The sequence below is a fragment of the Nematostella vectensis genome, chromosome 11 (assembly GCF_932526225.1).
Source record: "Nematostella vectensis chromosome 11, jaNemVect1.1, whole genome shotgun sequence".
Taxonomy (NCBI): Eukaryota; Metazoa; Cnidaria; class Anthozoa; order Actiniaria; family Edwardsiidae; genus Nematostella; species Nematostella vectensis.
In genome coordinates, this window is record NC_064044.1 from 9932261 (window position 1) to 9959704 (window position 27444).

Sequence of the window (27444 nt, forward strand, 5' to 3'; positions counted from 1 at the left end):
TCAAGTGCTCGCATTATTGTTGATATGGGAAGTGGTAACAGACTTCCGTTGGCTTAGCGGGACTCAATCAATTTATCTGCTTGATCTGCTCACACTTTACTCGCTAGGCCGCCAAGATGTTCAGCCGCGTGGATGCAGCAGTTTGTTTTTTCGTTTTTATGGTCGTACCATTCGACTTTTCTTTATCGATGTATTTTAAAGGTTTTCGGCACAAATTTCTTGAAGGTCCAATGATTTCAGAATTTTCCGTGCAAAGTGATTTTGAGTGTTTTCAGAAATGTTTGAGGGACAGCCACTGTTCTTCCGTGAATATCAAGACGATTACTGAGGAATCAAGTCTATGTCGGCTAATCGGCAATGTATCGAAGAGCAATTGCAAGCACGGTTTGGAGTATACACACTACAAAAAACTGGTAAGTGGAGGCGCGCGCGCGCTCACTTTTGTTGGTTGGCTAATTTCATGTCGACTAAATTCTAGTTTTTATCTTAATTCATATTGTTGTTTTTTGTCAATGATTTACAGTATATCTATTTTGAAGGTCAATATTTGTCTCCAATATCACCTACAACTTTTTTTAAGAACGTCTAATTTTCAGAGGCTGGGCCGGTCTTATTTTTGGAGCATTCTAAGGCTGAAAATGTTCTTAATGATGCTCTTAATAGTCTTTAATATTTTAGTGTATATAAAAATATATAACCCAATGAATTATTAGAAGAGAATTACACAAATAATCGATAGCAATAAAATTCAAAGTTTATGAACACAATTTGATTCTGCATTTTAGAACACATTATTTTGATAAAACAATATTTTTTATGCTTGAAAAGCTTCATGCGGAGCCCGCTCTTGGAGTTTACTAGGTACCTTAAGCAAGGACGACGACGACGGCTAGTACAACGAGATCGAAAAATATGTTCTCGCGCTTGGCGATCAATTATAATTTAATTGCAATGGAATAAGCAAAACATAATAGACAGAGATTGATAAAAATAAAAAAGGACATTATTTTTACAGTAGCGAACATGGTTAGAAAAGTTTACAGTAGAACGTCCGCGTTATCAGTTGACCGTGAAAGTTGGAGTTTCCGCGTCGTGGTTTTATGGAATATGGCTGAAATGTATCAGACAGAACGCATTTTCACGTGCTGCTATTGAATTCTGAATAAAATCCCATTGTTTTCTGCCGTCGTCGTCCACGTTGCCGTCGTCGAAGCTTAAGTTCCCTACTATCTCCAGGAGACGCCCAATTGGAAATTTGAATAAAATAGGAGACCAAGTAACTATTGGGGTGGCAAACTAGCGCGCGCTCCGGCTATTAGCGGCAAAATATAACAGCAGCAAAAAGCAACTTATTCAGAGCTTACGAAAAATGCTAGAATATTTTTTTCACAAAGGGTTTAGTTTAATTTAGATATTTTATTATTCGTCGTTTTCTGGTGAGACGGACACAGCCATTTCCGTGATTATGTTGATTTGCCATCAAAAAAGGTAATGTGATTTCTTACCGCAAGTACCAGTCTCCTATATAGGAGACGCTTTTTATAGGACCAGACCAGAAGATTCAGCCAATCAGAATAAAGGATTGATCCAGGTGACGTTATCTTCAAGTTCAATTCACTGCTTCTAAAATATGGCGGATTCTAAAACAGATCACGCACAAAGTTTTTCGAGATTGAAAGCGATTCTGAGTAAGTTGAAACCTAAAATCACAGAAGCAAAACTTGAATGGACAAATAGAAGAAAAATCGGTACGCTTTGTGTAAGTTACAATGGCTTCATGTAACCTTGTTATATTGAGAATAAACGATTGCTAAAATCTTGAAGGTAGTCATGGATATCGTGGATCTAGCACATTCAACTTAAGCTTTCAATCGTTAGAGCATAAGTGAATGATATTTGGGATCGATTCCGTTAAGAACAAGACTTGGACCTGCTGCCCATTTCATTGTTTTAGGTCATAGAAGGCACGAAATCAGAAACGTAAACTCACACGGATTTATCATGGATCTCAATTACTCATTTAGTCTCTAGGCCAAATATATATCGCTTGCTCTCTATACCTTCGAAACCGGTAAAAGATACCGGGAATCTCAAATACGAGCGGGTTTGCAAACTCTTAGCACTCACTGTCCCGCGAGTCGGCGAGAAGTGATGACGTCGCAGACATTCAGGACTACGTACCCCATTGCGGGAAGAGTTTTGCATACGGAACACAAGGTTGCACCTGCGAATCAATGTATCAAAACCCGCAGTGGCTCATGGGTAACGTATAAATGACTAGATCCTGGGTCCGATTCCTAGAAAGCAGGTCAGCACGAGCCCATGGATAAATACGGCTATTTTGACGTTTGATTGGGCGTTTATCCCTGGGTTAGCGTTAACCTGCTTTCTAGGAACCCGGACCTGGTCTCTGAGTGCTGTGTGAACGTTTAGAGATACATGAACAAGAATGTTAAAGCTTTCTAAACCTTTGTTTGTTTTTATTTACCCTTATTTCATTATTCTCCAAGTACAATTTTTGATATCCCTCAAACACAGGTAAAATGATAAAATTGCATAAACACTTTAAAAAAAGGCATTGAAAAAACTGCATTTTCAATATTGCTCTAGTATTTTTAGCAAGTTATCAAAAAGAGGAAACTGGGGCTAATAGTTACGACAACTTTAAGTAAATAATATTTCCCGGTTTCCTGCTTTTTGATTTTCAGAGCCTCGCCCAATGCCCTCTCGGTTGGCACCACCATGCCAACAACTGTTATGTGATCAAGTTTGAAAACGTCACGTGGCAAGTTGCTAAGAAACGATGTCATTCAATGGACTCTGCGATGGTGTCAATCTCCAGTGTTAAAGAAAATGCCTTTGTTCGTGGTTTGTTCTACTCAGGTGAGACAGACAGACAGACAGACAGACAAAACGACGGACAAAAAAGACAGAAAAAAATATGAGACGGCGGTTGGCTTTTTAGCTTGAGCTTCCCAACATGCAAGGAAAGGATATGTCACTGGCCCGTAGGCAGGACTTTGAACGGGGGAGAGGGGGTGGTCTTTTATGGGCATAGAGCGGATTATTTTCTCCAAGGGCTCACCCTAGCTTGCAGAAGCACCCAATTTACCTTCATACAGCAGACCTTACAGTCGAGTGGGGGGTTCTTTCACACCCCCAAATCCCCGTGGCTACGCGCCTGTGTCATAAATGCCTTCACCCCTGTTTGTACAGTAATTTTACCGAAGAAAAATCCATTATCAAAAACTCTCACCAAGAGACCATGATGTACATCATGTACATCATGGTCTTATGGTCTCACCCAATCCTCGTCCAAGCTTGCTGTCAGTCCAGTACAAAACAAGATGGCGGTCATAGCGAAAAAAGCACCGGATAAACGCAGTCGAGTGGGGGGTTCTTTCACACCCCCAAATCCCCGTGGCTACGCGCCTGTGTCATAAATGCCTTCGCCCCTGTTTGCACAGTAATTTTACCGAAGAAAAATCCATCATCAAAAACTCTCACCAAGAGACCATGATGTACATCATGTACATCATGGTCTTATGGTCTCACCCAATCCTCGTCCAAGCTTGCTGTCAGTCCAGTACAAAACAAGATGGCGGTCATAGCGAAAAAAGCACCGGGTAAACGCCCCCAGCCCCCCATTGCCTCACGGCCAAACACAGGAATCCCGTGCAGAACTACAAAAAAGTAGGCTGATGTTGTACCTTATGGTTCCCCCCAGACACAATATGGCTAGGACTGGAAGACTTCAGTTCTGGTAGCTGGCGATGGGAGGACGGATCGCCCGCGTCTTTCACGTACTGGCAAGCAAGCGCACCCTCTGGTCAGTTGGGTCAGGACTGCGTCAAGATGTCTTATCAGAGGGGCAAATGGAACGACTGCCAATGTGATCTGCTACTTCCTTACGTCTGCAAGATGCCAGAGAACGCGATTACACCATTCTGTTAGGATTCTAAGACTCCCTGGGGGTACCTCCCTTAAAAATATCACATTTGTTCTTTGCAAAAATGAATTTTAACCCTAAGGGATAGCAAAATAAGTGCGGTTTACACAAATTTCTATCCCTCCCTGGGATAACATTAAAAACAGACAAATTATCAGTTATCTGAATCGTATTAACAGATGAATTTAGGAATGAATATCACTGTAATGAATGTAACTGTCAGACTGATTCGTCTTGCTTGGGTCGGGCTCGATGACACCTTTGTAGCCTCTCATTATGAAATGACATCTGATATTTCAGTTAAGTAACAAAATGTGGTTTGATTAGCGTCTCACAACGACCCTGCTACGGCCCTGTTGGATATTCCGTGCTCGTGGCCACGACCACAGAATGTCCGGCCCACGAACAGCCATGAACACGGAATTTCTGGCACACTAGTCATGCCATGAGCACAGAATTTCTGGCCCACGAGATGCCACGAGCACGGAATTTCTGGCCCTCGTGTCCTGCTACTTATTATAAAAAAATTATCAATAAATACAAGAAATGTTGCATTAGATTATTAGTCATAGGTAGCCCCATTTTCGCTCGGAATATTCAAAATATTTGAATAGAAGAATAGAAAGAAAGATAAAAATCTGTTCACCCTTTAGTTTCTTAAATTTATAGGTTTATGTTATGAAAACCATTAAAACGATGTTAAATTGTATATTAAAGATATTGAATAATTCAACTACTTGATTTTAAATGGTTCAATGAATGGTGGTAGATGAAACTTTGGCGCGTTCTATTTCTTCGTAACGGCTTTACATTGAAAATGCGCCTGCACCTTAGATTTACAGGGCACATGCTTTGAGTTGGAAGGAGACTATGCAACCTATGAGCTGGATTCTGAATGTCGGTATATAATTTCGGAGATGTGGTTGCGCGACGGTTGTGTAACGGTTCCAGCCCCGCTGTGGAGAGCGCGCATTCGTGGAATATTGACGGATAGATTATGCGCAGGGCCCGTTTATGGCATCTTTCGAGATCAATTGATAGGTATTGAGGCAGGCAATGGTGGAACACCGGACATGCGTATTCGGTCACTGGTCTAATGCAAGTTAAGTTTAAAAGGAGTAGCTCCTTAACCTTAATGTTAGCGCGTTTAAGTTGCCGTAGAAAGTACAAGCGCTCATTGATTTTTTTAAGTATTTCTTCTAATGACAGTTCCATGTTAGGTCATCAGCTAAAACGCCTAAGATCTTTGCTTGGGAAACGCGAGCAAATTCCTTGCCGTTTATTCTAACTGACTCTGCATCTATCTCCGACTTAATAAAGGCTAGTAAGTCAGAGTTCCTTGCACTTGGCTTCGTTAAGTTGGAATCTATCAGTGGCTACTTTGAAGGACAACTCGTCAAGGGAATGCTGGACGGTACATTCCTCTCCTTTGTTCACAACCTCAGCAAGAATGGTGTCATCTTCGTACTTCGAGAGGTCGACCCCTTGGGCATAAAGATCATTAATCATAACGAGAAATAACCAGGGGCCGAGTTTCGTGCCTTGTGGGACGCCTGATGGAATTGCGCCCCATTCCGAGAAGCAGTCTTGGCCAAGCTTAACTCTTTGTCGGCGACAGGAGAGAAAATCAACAATCCACGAGATTACCGAGTGGGGGATGTCATAGGCGTGGAGCTTGTAGAATCCGATGGTCAATCAGGTCGAACGCTTTACGAAAGTCAAGTAAGATAGCTCTGACTGTCGCACCATTCCCGTCAGTAGCAGATAGCCATGAGTGGATCATGCTTATAAGAGCATGCGTGGTGTTTGATCCAGGGACAATTCCGATTTGAGGCCGGTCAACCTTTGCTTAAATTGCTGGTTTAACAAAGTGCTCCACAAAATAACCCTCCTCCTGTAACCAGAATTAAAATTTTACCGAGGCATGCAAAGCTTGCCACTGGATGGTAAATCCAACAAAAGCAGGTGTTTTATCTTATACTCTTTAATTGTGAAACATTAAAATTTTATTGAATCGAGTGCCTCCCTTGCCTCATGCAGGCTACGGCCCTGCCCAAGTGCAGTGGGTTCTAGTCTCAGCCAGGATCACTTTAAATTATAGCCTGCGTAGCAAGCGACCGTGCGACGAATGCAATGATTTAACGGTGTAAGTATGCGGTAAACGGAAACGAGAAGTAGGCCTTGTTATTCCTGGATGCTACACTGCGAGGACAAAACGAAAGAAAATTGCAGACATCCTAAGCAATGAGATCAGGAAGGTTAAAGAGCGGTACCCTCATTTTGAACTTGACATTGAACAAGACGCTACTCGCTTAGCAGTGTTGATTAAGCAAGAAGGCAATTAAAGTATCATTTATATTTCCGGAATTCCTATGTCGTTTGTTTTTAAGCTGGCAGGAAAGGAAGCGGGGGAGGGGAGGGGGCGTTTATAAGAGAGAGGCTTTCATTACAAATTTGTAAGCTTAGGGGGGAGGGGCGTTTATTAGAGAGGGGCTTTCATTACAAAATTGTAAGCTTTGGGGGGGAGGCGTTCATTAGATCAGAGGCGTTCTTTAGATAAAGGGCGTTTATTAGGTCATTTACTAAACTCAGACAGGGAGACCATGGAGATGGTATACACCCAGACAAGAAGACCCTAATTCAGATTTTCCCGCCAAAACTTGGAATTATTCACTCGATTCAATCTCCTTTCGCGCGGCCAGGAAAATTTTCAAAGATCTGTAGAAAATTCAAATTTCAATAAAATTCAATTCTCTTTTCAGAATTTAAAGTTTATCTATGCTTTGTTTTGGCTAGATTGATATAAGTGAAAGGTTTTAAGAACTTTAAAGATTCTTCAGGGTTTGGAGTAAACAAGGCATACCTGTCAACCTCCGAAAATCTCAAGGCTTGAGATTGAGAAGGCAATTAAAAGCGGGCAATTAAAAGCTTAAAAGCGGGAGATTTGGTGCTCACCGCGGGAGAGCGAGGGAAGGGGTCTAAAATCTTAAGACCTGCCTAATGCGGGAGAGTTGACAGGTATGACAAGGAGCAAGTAATCAGGACAAAAGTCACATAACATCTTTCAGCTAAGGGAACTTTACATTTCCCTCAAAAAAAATCTTCAATCCCTTGCTCTAAAATTTGAACCTCAAATCATACCACCATCTACCAGTCTTTATGAACATGATAACATAGTCTCATCAAAATCAATGATTAAACTTAATTATCCGAAATGAGATGGAAAAAAAAGGGAGACGTGGCTTATTATGTAATTCCCAATGTCAAAATTTCATATCAATTGTCCGATGTTATTACACTTTGGTCAAGTCGTTTAAGACTTTACGAATCGCGCACTAGTGTAATATCGTTCGGTTATTAGTTTCACATAAATATAACTCAAAAATATCAAAAACCCTGTGGCGCACGAAGCAGGTGTAAACCGATTCAATTCAAGTGCTCGCATTATTGTTGATATGGGAAGTGGTAACAGACTTCCGTTGGCTTAGCGGGACTCAATCAATTTATCTGCTTGATACTGCTCACACTTTACTCGCTAGGCCGCCAAGATGTTCAGCCGCATGGATGCAGCAGTTTGTTTTTTCGTTTTTATGGTCGTACCATTCGACTTTTCTTTATCAACTTCGATGTATTTTAAAGGTTTTCGGCACAAATTTCTCGAAGGTCCAATAATTTCAGAATTTTCCGTGCAAAGTGATTTTGAGTGTTTTCAGAAATGTTTGAGGGACAGCCACTGTTCTTCCGTGAATATCAAGACGATTACTGAGGAATCAAGTCTATGTCGGCTAATCGGCAATGTATCGAAGAGCAATTGCAAACACGGTTTGGAGTATACACACTACAAAAAACTGGTAAGTGGAGGCGCGCGCGCGCTCACTTTTGTTGGTTGGCTAATTTCATGTCGACTAAATTCTAGTTTTTATCTTAGTTCATATTGTTTTTTTTGTCAATGATTTACAGTATATCTATTTTGAAGGTCAATATTTGTCTCCAATATCACCTACAATTTTTTTTAAGAACGTCTAATTTTCAGAGGCTGGGCCGGTCTTATTTTTAAAGCATTTTAAGGCTGAAAATGTTCTTAATGATGCTCTTAAAAGTCTTTAATATTTTAGTGTATATAAAAATGTATAACCCAATGAATTATTAGAAGAGAATTACACAAATAATCGATAGCAATAAAATTCAAAGTTTATGAACACAATTTGATTCTGCATTTTAGAACACATTATTTTGATAAAACAATATTTTTCATGCTTGAAAAAGCTTCATGCGGAGCCCGCTCTTGGAGTTTACTAGGTACCTTAAGCAAGGACGACGACGACGGCTAGTACAACGAGATCGAAAAATATGTTCTCGCGCTTGGCGATCAATTATAATTTAATTGCAATGGAATAAGCAAAACATAATAGACAAAAAAAGGACATTATTTTTACAGTAGCGAACATGGTTAGAAAAGTTTACAGTAGAACGTCCGCGTTATCAGTTGACCGTGAAAGTTGGAGTTTCCGCGTCATGGTTTTATGGAATATGGCTGAAATGTATCAGACAGAACGCATTTTCACGTGCTGCTATTGAATTCTGAATAAAATCCCATTGTTTTCTGCCGTCGTCGTCCACGTTGCCGTCGTCGTTGCTTAAGTTCCCTACTATCTCCAGGAGACGCCCAATTGGAAATTTGAATAAAATAGGAGACCAAGTAACTATTTTGGTGGCAAACAAGCGCGCGCTCCGGCTATTAGCGGCAAAATATAATAGCAGCAAAAAGCAACTTATTCAGAGCTTACGAAAAATGCTAGAATATTTTTTTCACAAAGGGTTTAGTTTCATTTAGATATTTTATTATTCGTCGTTTTCTGGTGAGACGGACACAGCCATTTCCGTGATTATGTTGATTCGCCATCCAAAAAGGTCATGTGATTTCTTACCGCAAGTACCAGTCTCCTATATAGGAAACGCTTTTTATAGGACCAGACCAGAAGATTCAGCCAATCAGAATAAAGGATTGATCCAGGTGACGTTATCTTCAAGTTCAATTCACTGCTTCTAAAATATGGCGGATTCTAAAACAGATCTCGCACAAAGTTTTTCAAGATTGAAAGCGATTCTGAGTAAGTTGAAACCTAAAATCACAGAAGCAAAACTTGAATGGACAAATTGAAGAAAAATCGGTACGCTTTGTGTAAGTTACAACGGCTTCATGTAACCTTGTTATATTGAGAATAAACGATTGCTAAAATCTTGAAGGTAGTCATGGATATCGTGGATCTAGCACATTCAACTCAAGCTTACAATCGTTAGAGAATAAGTGAATGATATTTGGGATCGATTCCGTTAAGAAAAAGACTGGAACCTGCTGCCCATGTCATTGTTTTAGGTCATAGAAGGCACGAAGTCAGAGACGTAAACTCACACGGATTTATCATGGATCTCAATTACTCATTTAGTCTCTAGGCCAAATATATATCGCTTGCTCATTATACCTTTGAAACCGGTACAAGATACCGGGAATCTCAAATACGAGCGGGTTTGCAAACTCTTAGCACTCACTGTCCCGCGAGTCAGCGAGAAGTGATGACGTCGCAGACGTTCAGGACTGCGTACCCCATTGCGGGAAGAGTTTTGCATACTGAACACAAGGTTGCACCTGCGAATCAATGTATCAAAACCCGCAGTGGCTCATGGGTAACGTATAAATGACTAGATGCTGGAGCCGGTTCCTAGAAAGCAGGTCAGCACTAGCCCAGGGATAAATACGGCTATCTTGACATTTGATTGGGCGTTTATCCCTGGGTTAGCGTTAACCTGCTTTCTAGGAACCCGGACCTGGTCTCTGAGTGCTGTGTGAACGTTTAGAGATACATGAACAAGAATGTTAAAGCTTTCTAAACCTTTGTTTGTTTTTATTTACCCTTATTTCATTATTCTCCAAGTACAATTTTTGATATCCCTCAAACACAGGTAAGATGATAAAATTGGACAAACACTTTAAAAAAAGGAATTGAAAAAAACTGTATTTTCAATATTGCTCTAGTATTTTTAGCAACTTATCAAAAAGAGGAAACTGGGGCTAATAGTTACGACAACTTTAAGTAAATAATATTTCCCGGTTTCCTGCTCTTTGATTTTCAGAGCCTCGCCCTATGCCCTCTCGGTTGGCACCACCATGCCAACAACTGTTATGTGATCAAGTTTGAGAACGTCACGTGGCAAGTTGCTATGCAACGATGTCATTCAGTGGACTCTGCGATGGTGTCAATCTCCAGTGTTGAAGAAAATGCCTTTGTTCGTGGTTTGTTCTACTCAGGTGAGACAGACAGACAGACAAAACGACGGACAAAAAAGACAGAAAAAAAATATGACAGACGGAGGTTGGCTTTTTAGCTTGAGCTTCCCAACATGCAAGGAAAAGGTATTTCATTGGCCCGTAGGCAGGACTTTGAACGGAGGAGAGGGGGTGGTCTTTTATGGGCATAGAGCGGATTATTTTCTCCAAGGGCTTACCCTAGCTTGCAGAAGCACCCAATTTATCTTTATACAGCAGACCTTACAGTCGAGTGGGGGGTTCTTTCACACCCCCAAATCCCCGTGGCTACGCGCCTGTGTCATAAATGCCTTCACCCCCTGTTTGTACAGTAATTTTACCGAAGAAAAATCCATCATCAAAAACTCTCACCAAGAGACCATGATGTACATCATGTACATCATGGTCTAATGGTCTCACCCAATCCTCGTCCAAGCTTGCTGTCAGTCCAGTACAAAACAAGATGGCGGTCATAGCGAAAAAAGCACCGGGTAAACGCCCCCAGCCCCCCATTGCCTCACGGCCAAACACAGGAATCCCGTGCAGAACTCCAAAAAAGTAGGCTGATGTTGTACCTTATGGTTCCCCCTAGACACAATATGGCTGGGACTGGAAGACTTCAGTTCTGGTAGCTGGCGTTGGGAGGACGGATCGCCCGCGTCTTTCACGTACTGGCAAGCAAGCGCACCCTCTGGTCAGTTGGGTCAGGACTGCGTCAAGATGTCTCATCAGAGGGGCAAATGGAACGACTGCCAATGTGATCTGCTACTTCCTTACGTCTGCAAGATGCCAGAGAACGCGATTACACCATTCTGTTAGGATTCTTAGACTCCCTGGGGGTACCTCCCTAAAAAATATCACATTTGTTCCTCGCGAAAATGAATTTTAACCCTAAGGTATAGCAAAATGGGTGCGGTTTACATAAATTTCTATCCCTCCCTGGGATAACATTAAAAACAGACAAATTATCAGTTATCTGAATCTTATTAACAGATGAATTTAGGAATGAATATCACTGTAATAAATGTAACTGTCAGACTGATTTGTCTTGCTTGGGTCGGGCTCGAGGACACTTTTATAGCTTCTCATTATGAAAGACATCTGATACTTCAGTTTAGTACCAAAATGTGGTTTGATTAGCGTCTCACAACGACCCTGCTACGGCCCTGTTGGATATTCCGTGTTCGTGGCCACGACCACAGAATGTCTGGCCCACGAACAGCCATGAACACGGAATTTCTGGCACACTAGTCATGCCATGAGCACGGAATTTCTGGCCAACGAGATGCCACGAGCACGGAATTTCTGGCCCTCGTGTCCTGCTACTTATTATAAAAAAATTATCAATAAATACAAGAAACGTTGCATTAGATTATTAGTCAAAGGTAGCCCCATTTTCGCTCGGAATATCCAAAATATTTGAATATAAAAATAGAAAGAAAGATAAAAATCTGTTCACCCTTTACTTTCTTAAATTTATAGGTTTATGTTACGAAAACCATTAAAACGATGTAAAATTGTATATTGTGGGACGCCTGATGGAATTGCGCCCTATTCCGAGAAGCAGTCTTAGCCAAGCTTAACTCTTTGTCGGCGACAGGAGAGAAAATCAGCAATCCACGAGATTACCGAGTGGGGGATGTCATAGTCGTGGAGCTTGTAGACTCCGATGGTCAATCAGGTCGAACGCTTTACGAAAGTCAAGTCAAATAGCTCTGACTGTCGCACCATTCCCGTCAGTAGCAGATAGCCATGAGTGGATCATGCTAATAAGAGCATGCGTGGTGTTTGATCCAGGGACAATTCCGAATTGAGGCCGGTCAACCTTTGCTTAAATTGCTGGTTTAACAAAGTGCTCCACAAAATAATCCTCCTCCTGTAACCAGAATGAAAATTTTACCGAGGCATGCAAAGCTTGCCACTGGATGGTAAATCCAACAAAAGCAGGTGTTTTATCTTATACTCTTTAATTGTGAAACATTAAAATTTTACCGAGGCGAGTGCCTCACTTGCCTCATGCAGGCTACGGCCCTGCCCAAGTGCAGTGGGGTTCTAGTCTCAGCTAGGATCACTTTAAATTATAGCCTGCGTAGCAAGCGACCGTACATACATACATACATACATACATACATACATACATACATACATACATAAACTTTATTTAAGTGTCAAAAGTGTTTAGCTAAAAAGCTAATTGTGGACACTATAAAAAATAAATAATCAGATAATTAATAAATAATATGATTTGGAATCTAATCTAGCTATATATAAAATATTAAAAATATTATAGAAAACTATACGTATTATACATATTAATATAATATATCATATACACAAACACTATATAGACGAACTATCACAGGCGTAGATACAAGTAAACAGACATGTGTATACAAATAGACACAAGAACAAACAAACAAACAAACAAGCAACATATAAATAAATAACAAAACAAATTAATATAAAAATATGATACAAGGGTGGTGCACACTCCTCATGTGCCCGACCGCCAGACAGCACACGGGACCACCCCACGTGCCCACCCCACTAGGATGAGCATGCGATGCAGTCACATGCGCCATCCAGCAGGCCAAGCACATCAAGAGTTCGCACTCCCGTCCTAAAAGCCTGTGAGCTGGTTTTATTACGAAGTTCCTGACTTATTTTACCCCAAATATAGGGGCCTAGAAACCTTATGCTGTGTCTACCATATGTGATTGTATTAAATCTTGGAACAGGAAAATCGCTCCTCAAGTTGTAACTCCTGTCTTGCTGAAAAAATATACTTTGAATATGCTCAGGAGCTAGGGAATTTCTAACTTTGTACATTAATATAAGAATGTCTTGTAATCTTCTATTCTCTAAGCTTGACAATCGCCCTCTCCTTAAAAGTTCAGCATAAGTGTCAGTTCTATTATTAAATATTGCGCGTAGAGCCCTCTCTTGGACTCTCTCTAACTTTCTAGCATCAGCGGCTTTACAAAAGTGCCATACCGTGTGACAATATGTGAGATTGGGTAAAATTGCTGATTTATAAAGTTGTAATTTGGCGTCTACTGGGATTAGATTTCTAAGCCTTACCAACACACCAACTTTTTGGCTTGCTTTCTTACATATTTCACTGATATGAAGACTAAAGTTCAGCTTATCGTCAAGAGTCACTCCTAGCAGTTTCATTTCAGTAGACGATTTAATTATTTCTTCATCAATCTTAACCTGTATAGATAGGTTGTTTTTATTTCTATTTTTTCTGCCTAGCAACATCAAGCTATATTTATCATAGTTCCCTTTGAGGAAATTATCTTTATACCATTGTGATATCTTATGTCCTTCTTCGTTCAAAATTTGTTCCACGCACTCAGCTGTTCCCCCTTTTACATAGAGCTGATGGTCATCAGCATACATTGACAAGCTAGCTGTTTTAACTTCAAATGTCATGTCATTTTGGAAGATATTCCATAATAATGGTCCAAATGACGACCCTTGAGGACATCCCCTTACTGCATCCTTCCAGACACTGGTGACTCCATTAAGTTTGACCCTGTTTTGACGGTTGGTGAAGTATGATCTCATCAAGTGTAATGACTGCTCAGAAAAGCCATATGCCTTGAGCTTATTTACCATGAGTGCTGGGTGTAAGGAGTCAAATGCTTTACTCATATCTGTTGAGAGTATTCCAATAAACTGTTTGGAATCTACAGCTAGCTTCCAGTCTTCTGTGAGTTTTAGCAGAGTGGTTTCACAGCTATGCTTCTTCCTATATGCCGACAAGCAAGGATCAAGCTTGGGATCAAAATGATTATTTACTTGTGTACTCATCATTGACTCATATACCTTATCTACTATGCATAGTAATGTTATTGGACGGTAGTTTTTTCTCTCAAGACGGTCATCCTTTTTGTAAACAGGGTTCCATTCCCCTTTCTTCCATGCTTCTGGCCATTCTACTTTCCTGATACACTCATTATAGAGACCCGTTAGGGAGTCTGCTATACCTCTTGATGCGACGAATGCAATGATTTAACGGTGCAAGTATGCGGTAAACGGAAACGAGAAGTAGGCCTTGTTATTCCTGGATGCTACACTGCGAGGACAAAACGAAAGAAAATTGCAGACATCCTAAGCAATGAGATCAGGAAGGTTAAAGAGCGGTACCCTCATTTTGAACTTGACATTGAACAAGACGCTACTCGCTTAGCAGTGTTGATTAAGCTAGAAGGCAATTAAAGTATCATTTATATTTCCGGAATTCCTATGTCGTTTGTTTTTAAGCTGGCAGGAAAGGAAGCGGGTGAGGGGAGGGGGCGTTTATAAGAGAGAGGTTTTCATTACAAATTTGTAAGCTTAGGGGGAGGGGAGGGGCGTTTATTAGAGAGGGGCTTTCATTACAAAATTGTAAGCTTTGGGGGGGAGGCGTTCATTAGATCAGAGGCGTTCTTTAAATAAAGGGCGTTTATTAGGTTATTTACTAAACTCAGACAGGGAGACCATAGAGATGGTATACACCCAGACAAGAAGACCCTAATTCAGATTTTCCCGCCAAAACTTGGAATTATTCACTCGATTCAATCTCCTTTCGCGCGTCCAGGAAAATTTTCAAAGATCTGTAGAAAATTAAAATTTCAATAAAATTCAATTCTCTTTTCAGAATTTGAAGTTTATCTATGCTTTGTTTTGGCTAGATTGATATAAGTGAAAGGTTTTAAGAACTTTAAAGATTCTTCAGGGTTCGGAGTAAACAAGGCATACGTGTCAACCTCCGAAAATCTCAAGGCTTGAGACTGAGAAGGCAATTAAAAGCGGGCAATTAAAAGCTTAAAAGCGGGAGATTTGGTGCTCACCGCGGGAGAGCGAGAGAAGGGGTCCAAAATCTTGAGACTCCCGCCTAATGCGGGAGAGTTGACAGGTATGACAAGGAGCAAGTAATCCGGACAAAAGTCACATAACATCTTTCAGCTAAGGGAACTTTACATTTCCCTCAAAGAAAATCTTCAATCCCTTGCTCTAAAATTAGAACCTCAAATCATACCACCATCTACCAGTCTTTATGAACATGATGACATAGTCTCATCAAAATCAATGATTAAACTTAATTATCCGAAATGAGATGGAAAAAAAGGGAGACGTGGCTTATTATGTAATTCCCAATGTCAAAATTTGATATCAATTGTCCGATGTTATTACACTTTGGTCAAGTCATTTAAGACTTTACGAATCGCGCACTAGTGTAATATCGTTCGGTTATTAGTTGCACATAAATATAACTCAAAAATATCAAAAATCCTGTGGCGCACGAAGCAGGTGTAAACCGATTCGATTCAAGTGCTCGCATTATTGTTGATATGGGAAGTGGTAACAGACTTCCGTTGGCTTAGCGGGACTCAATCAATTTATCTGCTTGATACTGCTGACACTTTACTCGCTAGGCCGCCAAGATGTTCAGCCGCATGGATACAGCAGTTTGTTTTTTCGTTTTTATGGTCGTACCATTCGACTTTTCTTTATCGATGTATTTTAAAGGTTTTCGGCACAAATTTCTCGAAGGTCCAATAATTTCAGAATTTTCCGTGCAAAGTGATTTTGAGTGTTTTCAGAAATGTTTGAAGGACAGCCACTGTTCTTCCGTGAATATCAAGACGATTACTGAGGAATCAAGTCCATGTCGGCTAATCGGCAATGTATCGAAGAGCAATTGCAACCACGGTTTGGAGTATACACACTACAAAAAACTGGTAAGTGGAGGCGCGCGCGCGCTCACTTTTGTTGGTTGGCTAATTTCATGTCAACTAAATTCTAGTTTTTATCTTAATTCATATTGTTTTTTTTGTCAATGATTTACAGTATATCTATTTTGAAGGTCAATATTTGTCATCACCTACAACTTTTTTTAAGAACGTCTAATTTTCAGAGGCTGGGCCGGTCTTATTTTTAAAGCATTTTAAGGCTGAAAATGTTCTTAATGATGCTCTTAAAAGTCTTTAATATTTTAGTGTATATAAAAATATATAACCCAATGAATTATTAGAAGAGAATTACACAAATAATCGATAGCAATAAAATTCAAAGTTTATGAACACAATTTGATTCTGCATTTTAGAACACATTATTTTGATAAAACAATATTTTTCATGCTTGAAAAGCTTCATGCGGAGCCCGCTCTTGGAGTTTACTAGGTACCTTAAGCAAGGACGACGACGACGGCTAGTACAACGAGATCGAAAAATATGTTCTCGCGCTTGGCGATCAATTATAATTTAATTGCAATGGAATAAGCAAAACATAATAGACAGAGATTGATAAAAATAAAAAAGGACATTATTTTTACAGTAGCGAACATGGTTAGAAAAGTTTACAGTAGAACGTCCGCGTTATCAGTTGACCGTGAAAGTTGGAGTTTCCGCGTCGTGGTTTTATGGAATATGGCTGAAATGTATCAGACAAAACGCATTTTCACGTGCTGCTATTGAATTCTGAATAAAATCCCATTGTTTTCTGCCGTCGTCGTCCACGTTGCCGTCGTCGAAGCTTAAGTTCCCTCTATCTCCAGGAGACGCCCAATTGGAAATTTGAATAAAATAGGAGACCAAGTAACTATTTGGGTGGCAAACTAGCGCGCGCTCCGGCTATTAGCGGCAAAATATAACAGCAGCAAAAAGCAACTTATTCAGAGCTTACGAAAAATGCTAGAATATTTTTTCACAAACGGTTTAGTTTCATTTAGATATTTTATTATTCGTCGTTTTCTGGTGAGACGGACACAGCCATTTCCGTGATTATGTTGATTTGCCATCCAAAAAGGTCATGTGATTTCTTACCGCAAGTACCAGTCTCCTATATAGGAGACACTTTTTTTATAGGACCAGACCAGAAGATTCAGCCAATCAGAATAAAGGATTGATCCAGGTGACGTTATCTTCAAGTTCAATTCACTGCTTCTAAAATATGGCGGATTCTAAAACAGATCACGCACGAAGTTTTTCAAGATTGAAAGCGATTGTGTCTGGGGGGAACCATAAGGTACAACATCAGCCTACTTTTTTGGAGTTCTGCACGGGATTCCTGTGTTTGGCCGTGAGGCGGATTCTAAAACAGATCACGCACAAAGTTTTTCGAGATTGAAAGCGATTCTGAGTAAGTTGAAACCTAAAATCACAGAAGCAAAACTTGAATGGACAAATAGAAGAAAAATCGGTACATTTTGTGTAAGTTACAACGGCTTCATGTAACCTTGTTATATTGAGAATAAACGATTGCTAAAATCTTGAAGGTAGTCATGGATATCGTGGATCTAGCACATTCAACTCAAGCTTTCAATCGTTAGAGCATAAGTGAATGATATTTGGGATCGATTCCGTTAAGAACAAGACTTGGACCTGCTGCCCATTTCATTGTTTTAGGTCATAGAAGGCACGAAATCAGAAACGTAAACTCACACGGATTTATCATGGATCTCAATTACTCATTTAGTCTCTAGGCCAAATATATATCGCTTGCTCTCTATACCTTCGAAACCGGTAAAAGATACCGGGAATCTCAAATACGAGCGGGTTTGCAAACTCTTAGCACTCACTGTCCCGCGAGTCAGCGAGAAGTGATGACGTCGCAGACATTCAGGACTGCGTACCCCATTGCGGGAAGAGTTTTGCATACGGAACACAAGGTTGCACCTGCGAATCAATGTATCAAAACCCGCAGTGGCTCATGGGTAACGTATAAATGACTAGATCCTGGGGCCGGTTCCTAGAAAGCAGGTCAGCACTAGCACAGGGATAAATACGGCTATCTTGACATTTGATTGGGCGTTTATCCCTGGGTTAGCGTTAACCTGCTTTCTAGAAACCCGGACCTGGTCTCTGAGTGCTGTGTGAACGTTTAGAGATACAAGAACAAGAATGTTAAAGCTTTCTAAACCTTTGTTTGTTTTTATTTACCCTTATTTCATTATTCTCCAAGTACAATTTTTGATATCCCGCAAATACAGGTAAAATGATAAAATTGGATAAACACTTTAAAAAAAGGAATTGAAAAAACTGCCATTTCAATATTGCTCTAGTGTTTTTAGCAACTTATCAAAAAGAGGAAACTGGGGCTAATAGTTACGACAACTTTAAGTAAATAATATTTCCCGGTTTCCTGCTCTTTGATTTTCAGAGCCTCGCCCTATGCCCTCTCGGTTGGCACCACCATGCCAACAACTGTTATGTGATCAAGTTTGAGAACGTCACGTGGCAAGTTGCTATGCAACGATGTCATTCAGTGGACTCTGCGATGGTGTCAATCTCCAGTGTTGAAGAAAATGCCTTTGTTCGTGGTTTGTTCTACTCAGGTGAGACAGACAGATAGACAAAACGACGGACAAAAAGACAAAAAAAAATATGACAGACGGCGGTTGGCTTTTTAGCTTGAGCTTCCCAACATGCAAGGAAAAGATATGTCACTGGCCCGTAGGCGGGACTTTGAACGGGGGAGAGGGGGTGATATTTTATGGGCATAGAGCGGATTATTTTCTCCAAGGGCTCATCCTAGCTTGCAGAAGCACCCAATTTATCTTCATACAGCAGACCTTACAGTCGAGTGGGGGGTTCTTTCACACCCCCAAATCCCCGTGGCTACGCGCCTGTGTCATAAATGCCTTTATCCCTGTTTGCACAGTAATTTTACCGAAGAAAAATCCATCATCAAAAACTCTCACCAAGAGACCATGATGTACATCATGTACATCATGGTCTTATGGTCTCACCCAATCCTCGTCCAAGCTTGCTGTCAGTCAAGTACAAAACAAGATGGCAGTCATAGCCAAATAAGCAACGGGTAAACGCCCCCAGCCCCCCATTGCCTCACGGCCAAACACGGGAATCCCCTGCAGAACTCCAAAAAAGTAGGCTGATGTTGTACCTTATGGTTCCCCCCAGACACAATATGGCTGGGACTGGAAGACTTCAGTTCTGGTAGCTGGCGATGGGAGGACGGATCGCCCGCGTCTTTCACGTACTGGCAAGCAAGCGCACCCTCTGGTCAGTTGGGTCAGGACTGCGTCAAGATGTCTCATCAGAGGGGCAAATGGAACGACTGCCAATGTGATCTGCTACTTCCTTACGTCTGCAAGATGCCAGAGAACGCGATTACACCATTCTGTTAGGATTCTTAGACTCCCACCATTTGTTCCTCGCAAAAATGAATTTTAACCCTTAGGGATAGCAAAATGGGTGCGGTTTACATACATTTCTATCCCTCCCTGGGATAACATTAAAAACAGACAAATTATCAGTTATCTGAATCTTATTAACAGATGAATTTAGGAATGAATATCACTGTAATGAATGTAACTGTCAGACTGATTTGTCTTGCTTGGGTCGAGCTCGATGACACCTTTATAGCCTCTTATTATGAAAGACATCTGATACTTCAGTTAAGTACCAAAATGTGGTTTGATTAGCGTCTCACAACAACCCTGCTACGGCCCTGTTGGATATTCCGTGCTCGTGGCCACGACCACAGAATGTCTGGCCCACGAACAGCCATGAGCACGGAATTTCTGGCACACTAGTCATGCCATGAGCACGGAATTTCTGGCCCACGAGATGCCACGAGCACGGAATTTCTGGCCCACGTGATGCCACGAGCACGGAATTTCTGGCACATTAGTCATGCCATGAACACGGAATTTCTGGCACACTAGTTATGCCATGAGCACGGAATTTCTGGCCCACGAGATGCCACGAGCACGGAATTTCTGGCCCACGAGATGCCACGAGCACGGAATTTCTGGCACATTAGTCATGCCATGAACACGGAATTTCTGGCACACTAGTCATTCCATGAGCACGGAATTTCTGGCCAACGAGATGCCACGAGCACGGAATTTCTGGCCCTCGTGTCCTGCTACTTATTATAAAAAAAATTATTAATAAATACAAGAAAGGCTGCATTAGATTATTAGTCATAGGTAGCCCCATTTTCGCTCGGAATATACAAAATATTTGAATATAAAAATAGAAAGATAAAAATCTGTTCACCCTTTACTTTCTTAAATTTATAGGTTTATGTTATGAAAACCATTAAAACGATGTAAAATTGTATATTAAAGATATTGTGGGACGCCTGATGGAATTGCGCCCCATTCCGAGAAGCAGTCTTGGCCAAGCTTAACTATTTGTCGGCGACAGGAGAGAAAATCAACAATCCACGAGATTACCGAGTGGGGGATGTCATAGTCGTGGAGCTAGTAGACGAGAATCCGATGGTCAATCAGGTCGAACGCTTTACGAAAGTCAAGTAAAATAGCTCTGACTGTCGCACCATTCCCGTCAGTAGCAGATAGCCATGAGTGGATCATGCTAATAAGAGCATGCGTGGTGTTTGACCCAGGGACAGTTCCGAATTGAGGCCGGTCAACCTTTGCTTAAATTGCTGGTTGAACAAAGTGCTCCACAAAATAATCCTCCTGTAACCAGAATTAAAATTTTACCGAGGCATGCAAAGCTTGCCACTGGATGGTAAATCCAACAAAAGCAGGTGTTTTATCTTATACTCTTTAATTGTGAAACATTAAAATTTTATTGAATCGAGTGCCTCCCTTGCCTCATGCAGGCTACGGCCCTGCCCAAGTGCAGTGGGTTCTAGTCTCAGCCAGGATCACTTTAAATTATAGCCTGCGTAGCAAGCGACCGTGCGACGAATGCAATGATTTAACGGTGCAAGTATGCGGTAAACGGAAACGAGAAGTAGGCCTTGTTATTCCTGGATGCTACACTGCGAGGACAAAACGAAAGAAATTGCAAACATCCTAAGCAATGAGATCAGGAAGGTTAAAGAGCGGTACCCTCATTTTGAACTTGACATTGAACATGACGCTACTCGCTTAGCAGTGTTGATTAAGCAAGAAGGCAATTAAAGTATCATTTATATTTCCGAAATTCCTATGCCGTTTGTTTTTAAGCTGGCAGGAAAGGAAGCGGGGGAGGGGAGGGGGCGTTTATAAGAGAGAGGCTTTCATTACAAATTTGTAAGCTTAGGGGGGAGGGGCGTTTATTAAAGAGGGGCTTTCATTACAAAATTGTAACCTTTGGGGGGGAGGCGTTCATTAGATCAGAGGCGTTCTTTAGATAAAGGGCGTTTATTAGGTCATTTACTAAACTCAGACAGGGAGACCATGGAGATGGTATACACCCAGACAAGAAGACCCTAATTCAGATTTTCCCGCCAAAACTTGGAATTATTCACTCGATTCAATCTCCTTTCGCGCGGCCAGGAAAATTTTCAAAGATCTGTAGAAAATTCAAATTTCAATAAAATTCAATTCTCTTTTCAGAATTTGAAGTTTATCTATGCTTTGTTTTGGCTAGATTGATATAAGTGAAAGGTTTAAGAACTTTGAAGATTCTTCAGGGTTCGGAGTAAACAAGGCATACCTGTCAACCTCCGAAAATCTCAAGGCTTGAGATTGAGAAGGCAATTAAAAGCGGGCAATTAAAAGCTTAAAAGCGGGAGATTTGGTGCTCACCGCGGGAGAGCGAGAGAAGGGGTCCAAAATCTTGAGACTCCCGCCTAATGCGGGAGAGTTGACAGGTATGACAAGGAGCAAGTAATCCGCACAAAAGTCACATAACATCTTTCAGCTAAGGGAACTTTACATTTCCCTCAAAGAAAATCTTCAATCCCTTGCTCTAAAATTAGAACCTCAAATCATACCACCATCTACCAGTCTTTATGAACATGATGACATAGTCTCATCAAAATCAATGATTAAACTTAATTATCCGAAATGAGATGGAAAAAAGGGAGACGTGGCTTATTATGTAATTCCCAATGTCAAAATTTCATATCAATTGTCCGATGTTATTACACTTTGGTCAAGTCGTTTAAGACTTTACGAATCGCGCACTAGTGTAATATCGTTCGGTTATTAGTTTCACATAAATATAACTCAAAAATATCAAAAACCCTGTGGCGCACGAAGCAGGTGTAAACCGATTCGATTCAAGTGCTCGCATTATTGTTGATATGGGAAGTGGTAACAGACTTCCGTTGGCTTAGCGGGACTCAATCAAATTATCTGCTTGATACTGCTGACACTTTACTCGCTAGGCCGCCAAGATGTTCAGCCGCATGGATGCAGCAGTTTGTTTTTTCGTTTTTATAGTCGTACCATTCGACTTTTCTTTATCGATGTATTTTAAAGGTTTTCGGCACAAATTTCTCGAAGGTCCAATAATTTCAGAATTTTCCGTGCAAAGTGATTTTGAGTGTTTTCAGAAATGTTTGAGGGACAGCCACTGTTCTTCCGTGAATATCAAGACGATTACTGAGGAATCAAGTCTATGTCGGCTAATCGGCAATGTATCGAAGAGCAATTGCAACCACGGTTTGGAGTATACACACTACAAAAAACTGGTAAGTGGAGGCGCGCGCGCGCTCACTTTTGTTGGTTGGCTAATTTCATGTCTACTAAAATCTAGTTTTTATCTTAATTCATATTTTTTTTTTGTCAATGATTTACAGTATATCTATTTTGAAGGTCAATATTTGTCTCCAATATCACCTACAACTTTTTTTAAGAACGTCTAATTTTCAGAGGGTGGGCCGGTCTTATTTTTGGAGCATTTTAAGGCTGAAAATGTTCTTAATGATGCTCTTAATAGTCTTTAATATTTTAGTGTATATAAAAATATATAACCCAATGAATTATTAGAAAATAATGACACAACTTATCGATAGCAATAAAATTCAAAGTTTATGAACACAATTTGATTCTGCATTTTAGAACACATTATTTTGATAAAACAATATTTTTCATGCTTGAAAAGCTTCATGCGGAGCCCGCTCTTGGAGTTTACTAGGTACCTTAAGCAAGGACGACGACGACGGCTAGTACAACGAGATCGAAAAATATGTTCTCGCGCTTGGCGATCAATTATAATTTAATTGCAATAGAATAAGCAAAACATAATAGACAGAGATTGATAAAAATAAAAAAAGGACTACAGTAGCTAACATGGTTAGAAAAGTTTGCAGTAGAACGTCCGCGTTCTCAGTTGACCGTGAAAGTTGGAGTTTCCGCGTCGTGGTTTTATGGAATATGGCTGAAATGTATCAGACAGAACGCATTTTCACGTGCTGCTATTGAATTCTTAATAAAATCCCATTGTTTTCTGCCGTCGTCGTCCACGTTGCCGTCGTCGTTGCTTAAGGTTCCTACTTTCTCCAGGAGACGCCAAATTGGAAATTTGAATAAAATCACATGACCTTTTGGATGGCAAATCAACATAATCACGTTTTTCGAGATTGAAAGCGATTCTGGGTAAGTTGAAACCTAAAATCACAGAAGCAAAACTTGAATGGACAAATAGAAGAAAAATCGGTACGCTTTGTGTAAGTTACAACGGCTTCATGTAACCTTGTTATATTGAGAATAAACGATTACTAAAATTTTGAAGGTAGTCATGGATATCGTGGATCTAGCACATTCAACTCAAGCTTTCAATCGTTAGAGAATAAGTGAATGATATTTGGGATCGACTCCGTTAAAAACAGGACTGGGACCTGCTGCCCATTTCATTGTTTTAGATCATAGAAGGCACGAAGTCAGAGACGTAAACTCACACGGATTTATCATTGATCTCAATTACTCATTTAGTCTCTAGGCCAAATATATATCGCTTGCTCATTATACCTTCGAAACCGGTACAAGATACCGGGAATCTCAAATACGAGCGGGTTTGCAAACTCTTAGCACTCACTGTCCCGCGAGTCAGCGAGAAGTGATGACGTCGCAGACATTCAGGACTGCGTACCCCATTGCGGGAAGAGTTTTGCATACGGAACACACGGTTGCACCTGCGAATCAATGTATCAAAACCCGCAGTGGCTCATGGGTAACGTATAAATGACTAGATGCTGGAGCCGGTTCCTAGAAAGCAGGTCAGCACTAGCCCAGGGATAAATACGGCTATCTTGACATTTGATTGGGCGTTTATCCCTGGGTTAGCGTTAACCTGCTTTCTAGGAACCCGGACCTGGTCTCTGAGTGCTGTGTGAACGTTTAGAGATACATGAACAAGAATGTTAAAGCTTTCTAAACCTTTGTTTGTTTTTATTTACCCTTATTTCATTATTCTCCAAGTACAATTTTTGATATCCCGCAAACACAGGTAAAATGATAAAATTGGGTAAACACTTTAAAAAAACTTTAAAATAATGGAATTGAAAAAACTGCATTTTCAATATTGCTCTAGTGTTTTTAGCAACTTATCAAAAAGAGGAAACTGGGGCTAATAGTTACGACAACTTTAAGTAAATAATATTTCCCGGTTTCCTGCTCTTTGATTTTCAGAGCCTCGCCCTATGCCCTCTCGGTTGGCACCACCATGCCAACAACTGTTATGTGATCAAGTTTGAGAACGTCACGTGGCAAGTTGCTAAGCAAAGATGTCATTCAATGGACTCTGCGATGGTGTCAATCTCCAGTGTTGAAGAAAATGCCTTTGTTCGTGGTTTGTTCTACTCAGGTGAGACAGACAGACAGACAGACAAAACGACGGACAAAAAAGACAGAAAAAAATATGAGACGGCGGTTGGCTTTTTAGCTTGAGCTTCCCAACATGCAAGGAAAAGGTATTTCACTGGCCCGTAGGCAGGACTTTGAACGGGGGAGAGGGGGTGGTCTTTTATGGGCATAGAGCGGATTATTTTCTCCAAGGGCTTACCCTAGCTTGCAGAAGCACCCAATTTATCTTTATACAGCAGACCTTACAGTCGAGTGGGGGGTTCTTTCACACCCCCAAATCCCCGTGGCTACGCGCCTGTGTCATAAATGCCTTCACCCCTGTTTGCACAGTAATTTTACCGAAGAAAAATCCATCATCAAAAACTCTCACCAAGAGACCATGATGTACATCATGTACATCATGGTCTTATGGTCTCACCCAATCCTCGTCCAAGCTTGCTGTCAGTCCAGTACAAAACAAGATGGCAGTCATAGCGAAAAAAGCACCGGGTAAACGCCCCCAGCCCCCCATTGCCTCACGGCCAAACACAGGAATCCCGTGCAGAACTCCAAAAAAGTAGGCTGATGTTGTACCTTATGGTTCCCCCCAGACACAATATGGCTGGGACTGGAAGACTTCAGTTCTGGTAGCTGGCGATGGGAGGACGGATCGCCCGCGTCTTTCACGTACTGGCAAGCAAGCGCACCCTCTGGTCAGTTGGGTCAGGACTGCGTCAAGATGTCTCATCAGAGGGGCAAATGGAACGACTGCCAATGTGATCTGCTACTTCCTTACGTCTGCAAGATGCCAGAGAACGCGATTACACCATTCTGTTAGGATTCTTAGACTCCCTGGGGATACCTCCCTAAAAACTATCACATTTGTTCCTCGCGAAAATGAATTTTAACCCTAAGGGATAGCAAAATGGGTGCGGTTTACCTAAATTTCTATCCCTTCCTGGGATAACATTAAAAACAGACAAATTATCAGTTATCTGAATCTTATTAACAGATGAATTTAGGAATGGATATCACTGTAATGAATGTAACTGTCAGACTGATTCGTCTTGCTTGGGTCGGGCTCGATGACACCTTTGTAGCCTCTCATTATGAAATGACATCTGATATTTCAGTAAAGTACCAAAATGTGGTTTGATTAGCGTCTCACAACGACCCTGCTACGGCCCTGTTGGATATTCCGTGCTCGTGGCCACGACCACAGAATGTCTGGCCCACGAACAGCCATGAACACGGAATTTCTGGCACACTAGTCATGCCATGAGCACGGAATTTCTGGCCCACGAGATGCCAGGAGCACGGAATTTCTGGCCCTCGTGTCCTGCTACTTATTATAAAAAAAATTATCAATAAATACAAGAAAGGTTGCATTAGATTATTAGTCATAGGTATAGCCCCATTTTCGCTCGGAATATCCAAAATATTTGAATATAAAAATAGAAAGAAAGATAAAAATCTGTTCACCCTTTACTTTCTTAAATTTATAGGTTTATGTTATGAAAACCATTAAAACGATGTAAAATTGTATATTAAAGATATTGTGGGACGCCTGATGGAATTGCGCCCCATTCCGAGAAGCAGTCTTGGCCAAGCTTAACTCTTTGTCGGCGACAGGAGAGAAAATCAACAATCCACGAGATTACCGAGTGGGGGATGTCATAGTCGTGGAGCTAGTAGACGAGAATCCGATGGTCAATCAGGTCGAACGCTTTACGAAAGTCAAGTAAAATAGCACTGACTGTCGCACCATTCCCGTCAGTAGCAGATAGCTATGAGTGGATCATGCTAAAAAGAGCATGCGTGGTGTTTGACCCAGGGACAGTTCCGAATTGAGGCCGGTCAACCTTTGCTTAAATTGCTGGTTGAACAAAGTGCTCCACAAAATAATCCTCCTGTAACCAGAATTAAAATTTTACAGAAGCATGCAAAGCTTGCCACTGGATGGTAAATCCAACAAAAGCAGGTGTTTTATCTTATACTCTTTAATTGTGAAACATTAAAATTTTATTGAATCGAGTGCCTCCCTTGCCTCATGCAGGCTACGGCCCTGCCCAAGTGCAGTGGGTTCTAGTCTCAGCAAGGATCACTTTAAATTATAGCCTGCGTAGCAAGCGACCGTGCGACAAATGCAATGATTTAACGGTGCAAGTATGCGGTAAACGGGAACGAGAAGTAGGCCTTGTTATTCCTGGATGCTACACTGCGAGGACAAAACGAAAGAAAATTGCAGACATCCTAAGCAATGAGATCAGGAAGGTTAAAGAGCGGTACCCTCATTTTGAACTCGATATTGAACAAGACGCTACCCGCTTAGCAGTGTTGATAAAGCACGAAGGCAATTAAATGATCATTTATATTTCCGGAATTCCTATGTCGTTTGTTTTTGGCAGGAAAGGAAGCGGGGGAGGGGAGGGGGCGTTTATAAGAGAGGAGCTTTCATTACAAAATTGTAAGCTTAGGGGGGGGGAGAGGCGTTCATTAGATCAGAGGCGTTCTTTAGATAAAGGGCGTTTATTAGGTCATTTACTAAACTCAGACAGGGAGACCATGGAGATGGTTAACACCCAGACAAGGAGACCCGGCAGATGGAATAAACCCAGACAAGGAGACCATGCAGATTGGATACACCTAGACAGGGAGACCTTGCAGATGGAATACACCTAGACAGGGAGACCATGCTGATGGGAT

General features: G+C 41.1%; 4 protein-coding genes across 4 annotated transcripts; all 4 read left to right on the forward strand.

The window, feature by feature from the left end:
* Nucleotides 1-31: 31 nt before the first annotated feature.
* LOC5498252 (lactose-binding lectin l-2) lies at nucleotides 32-4680 on the forward strand. Its single transcript, XM_048734617.1, has 3 exons — nucleotides 32-413; nucleotides 2709-2883; nucleotides 3728-4680. Exons 1-3 carry the CDS (start codon nucleotides 117-119, stop codon nucleotides 3952-3954), a joined length of 699 nt encoding a protein of 232 aa, XP_048590574.1. The 5' UTR covers nucleotides 32-116; the 3' UTR covers nucleotides 3955-4680.
* A 2723-nt stretch (nucleotides 4681-7403) lies between these two features.
* Nucleotides 7404-11719, forward strand: LOC5510201 (CD209 antigen-like protein E). The gene is made up of 3 exons (XM_048734618.1): nucleotides 7404-7800; nucleotides 10082-10256; nucleotides 10846-11719. Exons 1-3 carry the CDS (start codon nucleotides 7498-7500, stop codon nucleotides 11070-11072), a joined length of 705 nt encoding a protein of 234 aa, XP_048590575.1. The 5' UTR covers nucleotides 7404-7497; the 3' UTR covers nucleotides 11073-11719.
* A 3970-nt stretch (nucleotides 11720-15689) lies between these two features.
* LOC125573895 (CD209 antigen-like protein E) lies at nucleotides 15690-21019 on the forward strand. The gene is made up of 3 exons (XM_048734709.1): nucleotides 15690-15985; nucleotides 18405-18579; nucleotides 19166-21019. Exons 1-3 carry the CDS (start codon nucleotides 15701-15703, stop codon nucleotides 19390-19392), a joined length of 687 nt encoding a protein of 228 aa, XP_048590666.1. The 5' UTR covers nucleotides 15690-15700; the 3' UTR covers nucleotides 19393-21019.
* A 1402-nt stretch (nucleotides 21020-22421) lies between these two features.
* On the forward strand, nucleotides 22422-26329 carry LOC125573665 (hepatic lectin-like). Its single transcript, XM_048734335.1, has 3 exons — nucleotides 22422-22646; nucleotides 24586-24760; nucleotides 25350-26329. Exons 1-3 carry the CDS (start codon nucleotides 22422-22424, stop codon nucleotides 25574-25576), a joined length of 627 nt encoding a protein of 208 aa, XP_048590292.1. The 3' UTR covers nucleotides 25577-26329.
* Nucleotides 26330-27444: the final 1115 nt, after the last annotated feature.